At 42.5% G+C, this 15,661-nt stretch overlaps 1 protein-coding gene across 2 annotated transcripts in view; it reads left to right on the top strand.

The window, feature by feature from the left end:
* LOC310827939 (macrophage mannose receptor 1-like) overlaps nt 1-15,661 on the top strand; it is a 50,281-nt gene that overhangs the window by 32,813 nt on the left and 1,807 nt on the right. For both annotated transcript variants that reach the window (XM_083704617.1, XM_083704618.1), the window contains exons 20-29: nt 754-896; nt 1,586-1,700; nt 1,889-2,031; nt 4,243-4,345; nt 6,639-6,871; nt 7,383-7,548; nt 8,602-8,754; nt 11,563-11,673; nt 14,473-14,658; nt 15,468-15,503. In XM_083704617.1, coding sequence (XP_083560743.1) covers nt 754-896; nt 1,586-1,700; nt 1,889-2,031; nt 4,243-4,345; nt 6,639-6,871; nt 7,383-7,548; nt 8,602-8,754; nt 11,563-11,673; nt 14,473-14,658; nt 15,468-15,503 — 1,389 coding nt within the window. The remainder of the gene's footprint in view (nt 1-753; nt 897-1,585; nt 1,701-1,888; nt 2,032-4,242; nt 4,346-6,638; nt 6,872-7,382; nt 7,549-8,601; nt 8,755-11,562; nt 11,674-14,472; nt 14,659-15,467; nt 15,504-15,661) is intronic.

Below are 15,661 nucleotides of genomic sequence, written 5' to 3'. Positions count from 1 at the left end.
ATGTCCACATTATGGATTATGGATGGGCATTATATTTGTATCACATCAGCAAGTGTATACAACAAAAGAGATTTGGAGAGATGCTAAACAGATATATACATTAAAGATTGCTTATTTTTAATAACATTGGAACTGTAAGTAGTTCAAATTGTGAAGAACTGCTTATTTTACAGTGGTACCTCGGGTTACATATGCTTCAGGTTACATACGCTTCAGGTTACAGACTCTGCTAACTCAGAAATAGTACCTTGGGTTAAGAACTTAGCTTCAGAATGAGAACAGAAATCGTGCTCCGGTGGCATGGCAGCAGCGGGAGGCCCCATTAGCTAAAGTGGTGCTTCAGGTTAAGAACAGTTTCTGGTTAAGAATGGACCTTCGGAATGAATTAAGTACGTAACCAGAGGTACCATTGTATTTTATTTTTACATTTACATTATTTTTACATTTATCCATGGAACTTATGCAACATAGAGTTCATGGACAGCCTCCCTTTGAAGCACATTGATCAGACTGAGACCAGCTTAAGTTCAGAAAAGTTGTTGTACCATGTGCCTTCAGATTGTGTACTGGCATAATTGGTATATATACCACAACAATCAAGGGCAGTGTGTTGACCTGCAAGCTCTATTTCCAGTACAGTAGTAGTAGTTGCTGTCAAGACTTTATTTGTAATGCATCCTTGAACGGCTGTTGATTATTTTTCATTTGGGAGTCATTTAATCTTACTGATCAACACAAAACTTCTCTATTCAGGCTTATGGAATGACATAAACTGTGGTGCTGAGAAAAGATTCATCTGCGAAAGGGATAGGAGTTCTGTCCGTTCAGCTGCTGCTCCCACAACGCCTGCACCTGTTGGAGGCTGTGCAGATGGCTGGCTTTTCTTTGATAAAAAGGTAACTAAGAAAGTGATTTCCAATATATTGGTATATTATCTCTTTTCAGTTATTACAGTGAATGTTTTCCCAGGGCTTTTGAGTATGCAGTGATTGCTATCCACGTCCACAGTTCTATGCAAGGGCTCTTTATAGAGGTTAAAATGAATGTGCACGTAGCTTAGGGGTTAAACCTCCCATCATGATTACACATCTCTCCCCCCCCCCTGCTTCCACCACCCCCATGTCTATAAGGACTGAAAAGGACTGCTGTGCTGCAAAATAGAAGTGCCAGATTTTAAAATAAAAGGTGATATTCTTAAAGTTTGGTTATGTATCAGCTACCCAAAAGAGCAGTTAAATGGTATTCACACTAAATTTTCAGAATTTGGTTATGTTAATTTTTATTAAATGACACTCTTAGGGGGGAAACAGGTTATTTTCTTCTCAAAGAGAAGCTCAAATGCTTCCCTCCTATACTGCTCCTACAATTTGAAAAGTGTAGGCGTTCTTTCATCTGACGCGGGCAATCTCATCTTGTTGCATAGCAGATCTGGCTGTAGAAAAAACAATACCAAAACATTTAAAAGGCAATGACATTATCCAAAGCATTAAATTAAAAGCAATAAAATGCAGTTTTCAATCATTAGTTTTCTGACATTTATTTCTAAAAGAAAGTGGATATCACAGCTCTTTATCTTTCTTCACAGTGCTTCAAACTATTAGGTTTGAATGAAGAAGAGAGGAAAAACTGGCACGAAGCACGACTTGATTGCAAAGAATCCGGAGGAAATCTGGCTAGCATACCAAACAAAGAAACACAAGGTGCAGTCATTGCCTTTAAAACATGTTTAAAACTGCTGAATTAATCAAACTTTATAGGTTTTTTGTATACAAAATATATCAGTTCATGGTATTGATTACTTATTGGTCATGGTGGTGAAATCCACCATGGTGAAATATTTATGTTTTATGTTGTTGTTTTTTGTTTTTGTTTTTGTTTTGTTTTTTAGCATTCCTTATGGTGCAATTACAAAGTGCTGCAACTGACCCTTGGATTGGACTGAATGATTGTAGTTCTAGTCACAAATTTGTATGGACAAGTGGAAGTGGAGTCTACTTTACAAACTGGGCCCCAAATTTTCCCAATTACAATGTAAGTCCTGCCTGCAAAGGCTTTCATCTCTCCCCCTCCCCCAAGATGAGAAATGTATCCTACATTCTATTATTGTAACGCCTTCTCAGCATTAGCACCCCATTTATATATATCTCTCTTCCCCCTCCCCACCTACTTTGAGGGGCATCTACTTAGTTTATCTTTTAGTGCTGAAGTATCAAAAATAGGCAGGGACGTGGGTGGTGCTGTGGTCTAAACCACTGAGCCTCTTGGGCTTGACGATCAGAAGGTCGTTGGTTCGAATCCCCGTGACAGGGTGAGCTCCCGTTGCTTGGTCCCTGTTCCTGCCTACCTAGTAGTTCGAAATCACCTCAAAGTGCAAGTAGATAAATAGGTACTGCTCTGGCGGGAAGGTAAACGGCGTTTCCGTGCACTGCTCTGGTTCGCCAGAAGCGGCTTAGTCATGCTGGCCACATGACCCAGAAGCTGTAGGCTGGTTCCCTCGGCCAGTAAAGCGAGATGAGCACCACAACCTCAGAGTCGTCCGCAACTGGACCTAATGGTCAGGGGTACCTTTACATTTTTAGCAAAAGTAGGCAGTAGAGTTGTAAACAGATTCTGAAGAGACTCTGTAGAAGTTAGTGTGAAACAACTTATATGCCAAATAAGGCCTGTTGCTTTAACTGTGTCAATTAAATTCGGTCTGGAGGGTTGGAAACTTCCCCTCAGCTCTCTCTGGACATTTTTATTCTGTTTGCATTCTGCCAGTGGATGAAAGATTTGAAGATAATCTGTCAATGTTTAGTTTCCTAGTTAGAGTTAACACCTTCCTCCCCAAAACCCACTGAAGCATTGCCATTCGTTTCAATTGTACATTCCCTACTGAGTTGGGGAATTCAGACATTCTGAAGGGCATCTCACCCATTTCCGTACACACTTTCCTTGATCTTCAGATCGGTAGGTGCTGCCACATCTTTCTCAAATAGCAATCACTTATATTAGGTCTTACAAGGATTCAGAAACATTCTGAGAAAGTTGCAAGAATCTGAGATGGCTTCTAATGTAGCATTTAAAATATTGTCCTGTCAGTGTGCTGGTGGGATGAGTTATTACAATACCACCCACTGTCTAGGTAGAGTTACTGCTCTACTTTGATGCTCACACCTGACAACCCTTTCCTTAAAAAGCTGTGGTCAATCTTCTGCCAAGGCTATGCCCACATGCCAATCACCTGGTGTCATTAGAGCAGGAAGAAAGGAGGATGGACTTCTGAAGCACTACATGTTGAAATCCTGGCAATCAGCTGACTTTCAAGTACCTTGACTCCAGATGTCATTGTGGCATTAGGTGATTAACCAGCTCCCCCCCCCCCCCCGCTACATTTAAACTCTACATTTAAGCCTGGCTGCTATTTTATTTTTTTCCAAGACTAGTTTTCAGGAAGTGTCCTGAATCCTCACTCTGATACATGGACTCCTTCTTGTGGAGGAGCTTGTGTGGAAATTTATCACACTGGGTACTCAGTGGTAATGTACTATTTCTGCGAAGACTTGAACTTAAAGGTGAGGTGGATGAATTGTCCGGCAGGAAGAGTGTTTCAAGCCAAGCTGCTTGTTGGAAACAGTATTGTATCAGGAAGAGTCAGGCATCATGTGAGCAGTTTTATAGCCAGCCCTGCTGACTACCCTACTTCCTGTAAACTTCAACAGGGCCCTCATCCAGAGCATGCATCATTAAAAGATGCCTACCCCTGAATAGGGTGCAAAGATGGGAGGCCTTGTGTTGCCAGACATGCAGTGCACCTTTAGCCTAGGGTTTGATGTGGTCTTGGCACCATCTGATCCTGGAATCACACAAGCAATTGTGTAGTCTGGATTGTGTTGAGTTGTATGATCTATTAGCTTTCATCAGGTATCGTGAATTCACAGGCACCCTTAGTTGCAGCAATCTCAGGGTGTTTGCTAGACTCCACTAACTCCCTTTGATCCCAGGATACAATGGGGCCAGCCCCTCCTTAGATATTTAATTCAGTGGTGGAGGCTGTTTCTTGGCTGGGTTGGGCAAGACAGTGATGAGAAGTGATGAGTGATGAGAGCTATCAGTGATGAGAACTATCCATCTGCAAACTTATTTCTAAAAAGATAGGATACTGTTTTCATCTAGTTTGAGAAGTACAAAAGGAGGGCTCTTAAGAAAAATCTATGACAAAAGGATTGCCCCCTACACAACATAAGTGTTTTTATTCCTTAGGGAGACTGTGTTTTTATTATGCGTGAGCCTCTACCGAAGGCAGGAAAGTGGAGAAATGGACCATGTTCTGACAGGAAAAGCTACATCTGCCAAAGAAACACTGGTACATTTTAACTTTATTGATTACAGATGTTTGCAAGTTGATTATTGATTACAGGTGTAAGCAGTTTTTGGTGTAGGCATTGGATATGTATCCTGAATCAACCAGTCACACTGCTGATTTTTTTCTTTTTGGCTTGGTCGAACTTGGATTAAGGTTCACCCTATGACAGGCACCCCCAAACACGGCCCTCCAGATGTTTTGGGACTACAATTCCCATTATCCCTGACCACTGATCCTGTTAGCTAGGGATAATGGGAATTGTAGTCCCAAAACATTTGGAGGGCCGAGTTTGGGGGTGCCTGCCCTATGATGTACAGTACATCAAACAGAGTGATCCATCAGCCCCACCACTTGGGACAGGTGTCATGGCCCATCAGCCCCCATCTGGCCACCACCCCCTCCTTTATTGGGGTACCAAATCTTTTTAGCAGGAGGGTGTGGGATCCCCAACACTGCCCCCTCCAGGCTAAGGATCCAACCCAATGCTTTACCCACCATAAAGTTGTGACAGTTGGTGACCACTGCCACGAGATAGGCAGAAACCTCTAGACAGGCCCAGTTCATCAGCAAAAAAAATTCCTACGTAGCGCCAAATAGAATGATGGAGAATCTCCATAGCTGGATCTTGAGCATGGCCTGCCCACTTACCTCCAGGCAGGACCGGAGGCTGATACATAGGGAATAAGGCTGCGAGATCTAGTGGCAAACAAGCCAGGAACCACAATTGTGGCGCCCCTTTATGAATGACATGGCCATACCCACTAGCCTGCCTGTCATAGTCCCATTAAACACACAGGCTCCCGCCAACTCGCATGACCACAGGAGGAGGATTTTGTCCCCCAACGGATGTGCGGGACAGGAAGAAGGTGCCCAGCTCAGCTGTGGTCGCCCCAGGCCACAAACCATCACTCCCAGGAGACTTAAGGTAAGTGGGAAATCTGCCAAAGAAACACTGGTATGTTTTTAGAAGAAAGATAACAGAAAATTCACCCAGTGCTATACCAGCTGCACTGGCTCCCGGTGGAGTACAGGATCAGGTTTAAGGTGCTGGTTTTAACCTTTAAAACCCTATATGGCTTAGGACCCTCGTACCTACGGGACCGCCTCTCCTGGTATGTCCCACAGAGGAACTTACGGTCTTCAAATAAAAACATCCTGAAGGTCCCAGGCCACAGAGAGGTTAGGCTGGCCTTAACTAGAGCAAGGGCTTTTTCGGCTGCGGCTCCAATCTGGTGGAACGCTCTGTCACAAGAGACTAGGGCCCTGCGGGACTTGACATCTTTCCACAGGGCCTGCAAGACAGAGCTGTTCCACCAGGCCTTTGGTCAGGGCGCAGCCTGACTCCCTCCTTTGGCAATCTTCACAGAACTTTAGCTTAATGGTTGCCATCAATTTGATTTTAATTAATTTTTATAATGAAATGTTTTTAGAATGTTGCACTATTTTATTGTTGTTAGCCACCCTGAGCCCGGCTTCAGCTGGGGAGGGCGGGATATAAATAAAAATTTATTATTATTAAAATAATATGTAAATCAGATTGACTTATGGAGACCAAAGGCAGTTTTCTATGTCATATCATTTTGTTCATAAATAAAAATTAGATGACCACCTGTCTTTGTATTAGAGATTCAACACTGAGCCGTATAAAGAAAAAGTGCAGTTGTGACAACTATATCTTATAGGTGCATAGAAATGAACTCTTATGAGAGAGAGCCTCAGATGTGCACCTGCTGAGATATAACTTGGCTTTTCACCCCTGAAATAGGACTGAAAGAGGCATAAGTTGAGTTCTATTTCTGTGTCATAATATCTAACCATATTCAACATGACAGGATTCTCCCATAATCTGTGCAAGTTCATTTGACCAGAAGAACAGAACTCCATGTGTACAGCTGTCCTCCTAAGTGTATTTCTTGAACCCACCTTGAATTATTATAGGAAGCTAACTGAAGAATAGTTTCTTGAAGTCTCTGTGAAGAAATGAATGTGTTTCAAAGGGGCCTGTTGACTACATGTTGGGAATTTGGTTTGCTTCTATTGAGACTATAAAGGAAATATATTTTGATGCTTTATCTGTGTCATCTTGAACTAGAACTAGAATGTTTTTGCTGACATTTAAAATGTTGATTTTCAAGGTTTTTAAATGTTTCATTGCCAATTTTTAGTAACTTTGAGATATTAAAATGTATGTGATAACAATATTACAAAATTTCAGTATCCAGTGAAATAAAATATTTGTAACATATAAAGTCTAATCTGGACTTTGTCTTTTCTCTTGATTGCTTTCCAATAGATCCTGCATTATCACAGCCCGAAACAATGGCTCCATCCTTTCGCCATATCCCTTTTGGGAACAGCAGCTACTCTTTCATTGCTCCCAATATGACTTGGGAAGAGGCCAGGAAAAAATGTAGTTCAGAACACTCAGAGCTTGCCAGCATTTGGAATCCCTACATTCAATCATTCCTATGGCTGTGGGTGTTGAAATATGGAGAGCCTGTGTGGATTGGTCTAAACAGCAATATGGTAAGAACTTGGCCAAACAAGCCAAGTTTGAGGCTCCTGTGTGGAAATCAATTCAGGTGGGATACCAGTGATGGAATAACACCACAGTTTAAGAAGGATATTGACAAGCTGGAACATGTACAGAGGAGGGTGACCAAGAGGATCAAGGGCCTGGAACCATATCTTATGAGAAACAATTTAGAGAGTTGGGAATGTTTAGCCTGGAGGAGAGAAGACTGAGAGATGATATGATAGCCATCTTCAGATATCCAAAGGGCTGTCTCACAGAAAGGGTGGGGCAAGCTTGTTTCCTACTCCTCTGGAGGGTAGGAGAAATCAGCAGTGCATTGCAGGGGTTGGGCTAGCTGAGCCTTTGGGCCTCTTCCAACTCCATGCAATTATCTGATTCTATTGAGTGTATGTGCAAGTGAAATGAAAGGGGAAAATAAATGATGCAGAATTCATGTTGTGGGAAACAAAGATTTTTCTAAACCAGCATTCTGGTGTTGTTCCATGTGCATTTGGATTTTAGACTGGTGGGCGCTACACCTGGATAAACAACCGGAGATTGGCATATACTAATTGGGCTCCTGAAGAACCAACGCAGAAAACAGCCTGTGTCTTCATGGACCTTGAGGGTCATTGGAAAACAGGAGCTTGCAATGAAACCTACTTTTCTGCCTGTGAGCAGTATACTGGTAAGCAAAGGAAGTATCTGTTTTCATGTGGAACATTACTTTCTAACTCCAATAAAGTCTCCATTTGAGCACAGTACTGAGATATGTGCTCTTGGCACTTTTGACTATTTTGTAAGGAATAAATGAGTAAAAAGTTACTATTTAATCCATCAGGTTAGAATAATAAACAAACAAAAATAGAATGGAGGCTACAATAAGTAATTGAGCCTCAGGTACTGCAACTAGCTTCCAAAGGAAGGAGGGGTAACGAAGTAGGGGATCTTTTTCCTGCTTTGAAATCCCCCTTACCAAATGGTCTTTCTCCTTGAGCTTTTTTACTGCTGTACCTTTGTAATTAGCTGCCCTACCCTCTTGTGAGAGGAAGGGTAGAAAAATATAACAACAACAATCTTATAAATAATTTTCATTGATGCTTATTCAATCCCATTGAATTAGATTGATACTGAAGCAGATTTTCTAACCACATGCTTAAGGATATGGCTTGCCACTAAGGATACAACAAAATTGTGTTCTACTAAACCGTGCAGACTGATCAAATGGTGAACAGAGCCTTGTTAAACAAATTTATTCTACTTTCAGAATATACAATTCTGACCACAGTAACCATCTTCATCCAGATTGAGGCTAAGTGTCTCATTATTTCTCCACACCCACACCCACACCCACACACACCATGTGGGTGTGTATTTCAGATTCTAGGTGTTGCTTTGTAAAATCACCTGATTCTGCTCAGGCCAATTCCCTGACTGTCCAATTCAGCTTGAGGGGTGAAGTTCTCTTCTCCCTACCTTCACTTCTGTTCACTGTTCTGAATTTTAAAAATGACAGTAGTGGCTGACATTTGCCAGCATAGTAAGAGCATGGATAAAGTCTGCCAAATTATAAACCAATTGGTCCAGGGGTTTTTACGCTAAATACCTTGATCTCTCTGAGATATCGTGCTTTGCTTCATGATTCATGATTTCTCTGAACCTTATGCACATCACTAGTGTTTATAGATTTCTAAGATGCCTGTTCTTTTTTTTTGAAAGAAAAATATGTTCTCCATAATAGGTACAATCCCAACTGAGGAGCCACAGCTCCCAGGAAGATGCCCTGCATCAAAAGAAGATGGGAAACCTTGGGTACCTTTTCGGGCTCATTGCTATCAGTTCTTCTCTGGTTGGTATGAATGGCCAACAGCTTTCTTCGAATGTGCTCAATTAGGTGGGTATCATTTTGAATTAGATCACAATATGAATTTTCCATTCTAGTTAGTACGGAAAGCCAGTGTGGTATGGTGCTTACCTGCACTGCAGTTCTCTCCTATACTTCTCTCCAGAAGTAAGTCCCACTGGGTTTAATGGCACTTATAGATGCTGTCAGGGCTGCCTCTAGGTCCCAGCTCACAGAGGACCAATGCCAGGTTGATGTAATGTACAAAAGTCTTTATTGAAGTTTGGTTTCCATTCCAACGCCAGAGCGTGCAGCCCTACGTCTTAACCTTAGATCAGCGAAGTCCCGTCTGACTCATCACCCCTTCTGCACCAGTTTAAGATCCTAGCCCTACTCCACCTCTTCCGTTGTTCTTTCCTCCTCTGGGTCCTCCTGCCCCCTGGGGTTTCCTCCTTTCTGGACTCTTCTGACGCTGACCCCCCTGAGTCTTGCCCCTCCTTCCGGCGGGCTTTAGGACCTGGCTCCCTATCCGGGCTACCTGCTGTGCCGCTCGCCTGTACATTTGAACTTGGCGCGCGCGCCCAGCCGGTAACCTTCCTCCTGACCGTTTCCCCGCTCTCCGATGGAGGCGTGGTCAATCCTGACTCATCTCCTCTCGCTGGTAGTGAGAACACTGGTCCCGATTCCTGGGACTCCTCCCCCCCACTGCGCTCTGGTGGGGAAGCTGGTCCTGATTTCCAACTGCTGCTCTGGGAGTCCCCGCCGGCCCCTTCCTTCTGGGGTTTCCCCCTTGGCACCCCCCTTGCCCTGGCCATCGACGCTCCCTTCTGTGAATCTTCCGATTCGCTGGAGAGGCTCGTGGAATCCCTCTGACCGCTGTCACTGCCTCCACCCCCCTCGGATTCCTCCTCCTCGCTCTCCATCTCCGCCCACTCCTGTGCCTCTGCTCCTGAACCCCTGACAGATGCCTATGTAGATATGGGATTTTAGCCCTGGTCTTTGACAAGAGAGGCAGAAGCTCAAATTCCTGCTCACCCAGAAAGCTCACTAGATTACCATAGGCCTTTCAGCTTAGTATATCTCAGTTGCAAGGATAAATTGGGAAACATGATGAGCCCAGCGTCTCATTGTAAACTCTCATTGGAGGTAATGTATGATGAAAATGTAATAAATTACCAAACATATACTGTTAATGGGCTGACACTAAAGAACTGTGTGGCTATTTTCCTTTTATGTGCAATTAGAAATACAGAGTGAAATATGTTTTAAGTATTGGAGTTCAGGATTTGTGAACCATCTAACTTGCAAAAATGACATTTATTTTAAATAAAATAAAAATCCTTCCAGTAGCACCCTAGAGACCAACTAAGTTTGTTATTGGTATGAGCTTTTGTATGCATGCACTTCTTCAGATACATTGAAACAGAAGTCACTTATATATATAGTGAGAGGGAGGGGAGGGGTATGACTCAGAAGGGTGGTGGGAATGGATGGTTGGCTGATAGGTGTGGTAAACCTGTTGACAACTGTTAACGACTGCAATTAGTCTTAGAGGAAAAAGCAAAGGGTGAGATGGCTAAAATAGCTTTATAATGTATAGTGAGATAAGATGAGAGAAATGTTTGATAGTATTACCGCATTTCACCACATAATGGTCACCACATAATAGTCGCATCCCTTTTTCTGGACCCCAAAAATGGCCCCAGAGCATTCCTTGCATAATAATCGCTGGGTAACTACTTCTGAGGCTCCTCTAGGCCTCAGGCCTCTTCCTTTCCTCCTCCAACTGCCGCCACCCCTGTTCCCCTCATACCTCGCCAGCTTGGCCATGAGCTCCTAGCGGGAGTGGAGCGAGTGGGAATGTTTCTTCCCACCTTCCTCCTGCTGCTTTTTAATCACTGTTTCAGTGGGAACCGATGCCGGGGATGGCTGGGACACGTGGGCTGAGGGGAGATACGGCAGGCACCGGCAGGCCCGGCCACAGCCACTGCTGTCACCACTCATTTGCTGCTCCCATGGCGTTCCTTACTGGAACTTCCTGTCTAAATTTGAATGGCTGTTCCGCTCTTGCAATTCAAAGTATAGAGCGGTGACTATTGTTCTCCATAGAGATTCTGATAGATGAGCGATGCTGCTGCACATCAGTAGGGTGGGCAATGGAACATATGCCCAGAGTGGCTGGGGAGGCCCTGCCAGATGGGCAGGGTAATATTATTATTATTATTATTATTATTACTACTACTACTACTACTACTACTATTATTATTATTATTATTATTATTATTATTATTATTATTATTTATATTCACAAGGAGGGGCTTCATTTTTACATAAAGGTATGCTAGTGTCTTTTTCCGTAAGTGTTTTCTCTCCCCATGGTCCCGATAACAACAGTTATTTTGTCTCCAGCTTGTGCTCGCTCTCCCCATGCCATCAGATCTGCTCCTCAGATCCACCTGCTGTTGTCCCCATTTTTTCCTTCGCATAATGGTCACTCTTTTGTATTTCCCTGTGTAATAGTTGCACACACACCCTTTTGGAACGGAGAAAAAATGGTACCAAAAATGTGACCATTACGCAGTGAAATACAGTGTCCTTAAATGTTTTTCTTAACTATTATTATTGGGGAAAGGAGCTAGGTTACAATGATTCTTTTCTATGAAAACATTATGCAATAGGATAGCAATTACAATCATTTGAAAGAAAAAGATATACACTTTATGTAAGGTATCCAGAACCTTATATTGTTGCCAGTACTGCACAGTGAATCAATGGTCATACTCTGTTAGGCAGTCTCATATTTTTCAAAGGGAAGACAACGTTTTAATGAGCTAACTTTACTCCTCTTCTGTATCCTAGGTGCCACCTTGACTTCGATAGTAGATTTAGCTGAACTGCATTTTTTGATGGATCACGCTCAACATTTATCTCGTGATGAGTATTGGATCGGAATGTTCAGAAATAACGATGGTAACTGTTTAACATTCAATATTTAATGTATAATATATTATTAATACAAAAATATGTTCAAACATATGGCATTTCATTTTCGTTTTGGTTTTTGGAAGTAAAAGAGCTCAGCAGGAATAACTGTTAGCGCAAGCAAATGGTACTAGCAAATTCACATCACCTTGTATTTCTGAGTCTGCTTGGCATGCATTCAGGAAATTCACCAATTTTCTGTGAGTTCTTTCATGGCATGTGCACTATCTTATTGCCCCCTGAAAATTGAAATGATTTCTCTCCCCCCCCCCCCGTTCTTTACTCATCTCCTATCACAAGCCATGGAAGAGAGCTGTCTGGAAATTCAAATACCTGCATCCAACCAAACTCCACTGGGAATAATAAAAGGGTTATATGTGAAAGGGGGCAACTACATAAAATGTGGCAAAAAAATCAATTTACCCCAAAAAGATGCCAAAGAGGTCTTCTTGGTCAAGTTCTTTGAGCATCTAAAGGATAGCAATCAACAAGAATTTCAACTAGATAGTAAATGGTAATAAAGGAAGCAAATCTCCTTTCAAAACTTTAAGCTCTGTCCCTAATCACATCCCTTTTAGTTTGATTATTGCTCTGCTATCTGTCCCAGATGTCCCTCTGGGCATATTGGGAATATAAACATACCCAGCTGCAGTGAAGGACATGAGGCAGGAGTTGGTAATGCAGGTGAGCTGTGCATAAGCAAGCTGCCAGCTAGCTCTGCCGAGGCTCTTTTTATTAGCACAATACAAAACCAGTCAGATACATTTTGGACTGTGACCTTTACACATCTTCCAATCCCGAGATTGAGGGGTAGTACAAAGTTATTTTGGCAACTGTTTCCACCATGTCACTTTCCCCTTGAACAATGTATGATGAAGGAGACAAAGGTTGCAGACAACGCACGGCAGACTACTAAGAAAGTAAAAGATTAGATAGAGGGCATGATGTTTAGACAGCTGTGGTTTGTCTGAGGATGGAAGTGTGCTCCACACCCGGTGATCATTCCTTCACCAGCTCCTTTAAGTGCTCCTTATAAGACTCGGTTTAGGCTCTGTTATCTCTCATAAGGGGGCGCGGGTGGCACTGTGGGTTAAACCACAGAGCTAGGACTTGCCGATCAGAAGGTTGGTGGTTCGAATCCCCGCAACGGGGTGAGCTCCCGCCAATCTAGCAGTTCGAAAGCACCTCAAAGTGCAAGTAGATAAATAGGTACCGCTCCGGCGGGAAGGTAAATGGCGTTTCTGTGCGCTGCTCTGGTTCTCCAGAAGTGGCTTAGTCATGCTGGCCACATGACCCGGAAGCTGTCTGTGGACAAACGCCGGCTCCCTCGGCCTATAGAGCGTGATGAGCACGCAACCCCAGAGTCGGTCACGACTGGACCTAATGGTCAGGGGTCCCTTTACCTTTACTATCTCTCAGAAGACATGCTGAACTAAATCAAACAGGAATTATTGTCCCATATCTCTGCTGAAGTCCTTTCTGGACTTCAAACGTCATCTCCTTTTTAACCTAGACCCTCTGTTAAGAATAGCCAGAGGTAAGCACCTGAAAGGATTCCTTCTGCCTCTAGACAGGCACCTTTGGATGTTTCAGACCCATTTGCTAGATTAGACCAAGATAAGAATGAATGGAGTGATAGTTATCATACTCCACACCAAGCTTTCACATGACTTATTCCAAGATTTGCATTTAATGCATTTACTATGCAGAGCATTACAAACTTTTGAGCTTAATGCAGCACCCAACCACCCTGAGACTGCTGCTGTCCTTAAGGAATCCCAACTCTCTTCCTCAGGAGTCCTGGTTCCTGCTCCTTTGAAGACCATTAGGGCAGGGTGAGAGCCTACAATATAAAAAGCTGTAGCCATCACTAATAAATTGTACACATTACAAACTTAATTCATGGATTCCCTTAAAACCCCTAGGGTAGATTTTTCTGATTTCTAATTTAGTTTCCAAACTTCTGCTTCCTAGATTCACAATTAAAAGGCACCACTGAATAGAGATTGGGCTACATAATTATGAAGCCTCCATCCTAGCCATTAGAGCAGCATGCATAGGGCCTGCAGCATGCCTGAACCATGCGTATCTCCTGAGGGGGAGGTGCATAGCTGTCAACTTTTCCCTTTTCTTGAGAGGAATCCTATTTGGAATAAGGGGATTTCCCTTAAAAAAAGGGAAACGTTGACAGCTATGGGGAGGTGGCAGGTGGACTGCCTGAAAGCTCTGCACTGCCTCTGCCACCCTAAAGCTGAGTGGGAGGCTGCAGAGAGGCTCCACGCAGCCGCCCTCCCTTGGCTTGCCCCGCCCCCATGGCAGCTCACTCTGCTCCCAGCTGCAGGACATGTGTGCTGTACCAGGAACCCAAGCGGATAGCTACGCCGCTGCATTGGGGTTGGGTTAATGCTGCCAAAAATCACTGAGATCATTAGTGCATTCAGTGTTCTGATATGATAATGGTGGTAGCTTGCACATTTTCAAAACTGCAAATGTTTGAGAGGCAAAGCAGTCAGTTTAGTTTTAAAACGTATTTTCATATCTGAAGGCAGCTCTGTATAGGGACGGTTTTTAATGTTTGATGTCTCACTGTGTTTTTATAATTTGTTACAAGCCGCCCAGAGTGACTGGGGGAACCCAGTTAGATAGGAGGGGTACAAACTACTATTACTACTACTACTACTACTACTACTACTACTACTGACATTGTTGTTTTTGTTGATATTGTCTCACACTTATTATTCTACTGTTTTCCATTCCATTGCATAATTTATTTATTTTAATAAATAGGAGAATGGCTATGGCAAGATAACACTGCACTGGATTTTGTCAACTGGGACAATGAAAAGCCCACAGCTGATCCTGAGTCATACCGTTTTAAAGATGAGAGATGCGTTTTCATGAACAGCCAAAATGGGAAGTGGTTCAGGGAAAGGTGCACCTATGACAAGGGATATATATGTAAAAGAAACAAAAGTAAGTCTTAAATGGTTATTAGACTTAATTTACCAATAATTCTGATTCAATATAGTAGTTTAATGATGAGTAGAGCTACTGCTTAGGACTTCTTCCTATCTTGGCATTTTAACAACATCCCCCCCCCCCCCCGAGCTATCCTTACTAGCAAGTTCTCAGCATTCTTTGTGGCAATCTCTCCATAGATATACTGTCTACCATCCTTTATGTCGCATAAGCCGCTTTTCATCAAATGGAGGCTCTGCTTTTTGTCTTTACCGCTCTTTGTCACTTCCTACTGCCTGTCCAGCTTCTGGCAGACCTTACTGATGCTTCCAATTGTTGACACCCTAATAATAAATGGCAGAAGTGATGACAGAACCAAAGCTGAAGCGTATTTATTTTTTGCTGCTAATAATAAGATAGCCTGTCTTTTAAATATAATAAGATTATTAACATTTGATAAATACCTAATAATAAATGTTCTCCCCCTTTATCATTTACAGTCCCTAGAACTGTGGAGTTTTTATAATTCATAATGTTTTTTATAAATCAGTCCTTTTCTTCAAGAGGGAATATAATTTAATAGTTTCCACACTGACAGGTTTAAAGTTGAGGTCACTATACTTGATGCTGCTATCACAGGGATTTGGTGAATGCACTAAACATTTCAGATTCAATGCTTGTTTAACATTTTTAAATAGTCAAGTTTTGTATTGAAACATCAGCATTGGTAATAAGCACTAGTAAAGAATCATGCCTGACTTTTGGTTTTGTATTTTGCTGTGATATCTATAATTTACACAGTAAGCATATCTTTTGTTTTATAGTTATTGAAGAGATGACAACTCCTTCAAAAATGCCTGGTAAGACTCTTATTAAAATAACTAAGTTAAAGTGTTAAGCATCTACCATTGGCAACAGCAGGTGGGTTTTTCCCTTAGACAATTTATAAGATTTTCTATCAAAAAAAAAAAATCCAGATTAATGGGACCAGAGGAAGGAATGCAGGCTGCCATTCAGG

The sequence above is a fragment of the Podarcis gaigeae genome, assembly GCF_964106915.1.
Source record: "Podarcis gaigeae genome assembly, chromosome: 12".
Lineage (NCBI taxonomy): Eukaryota > Metazoa > Chordata > Lepidosauria > Squamata > Lacertidae > Podarcis > Podarcis gaigeae.
The sequence above is the reverse complement of the archived record's forward strand: the minus strand, read 5'-3'. Positions and strand labels throughout refer to the sequence as shown.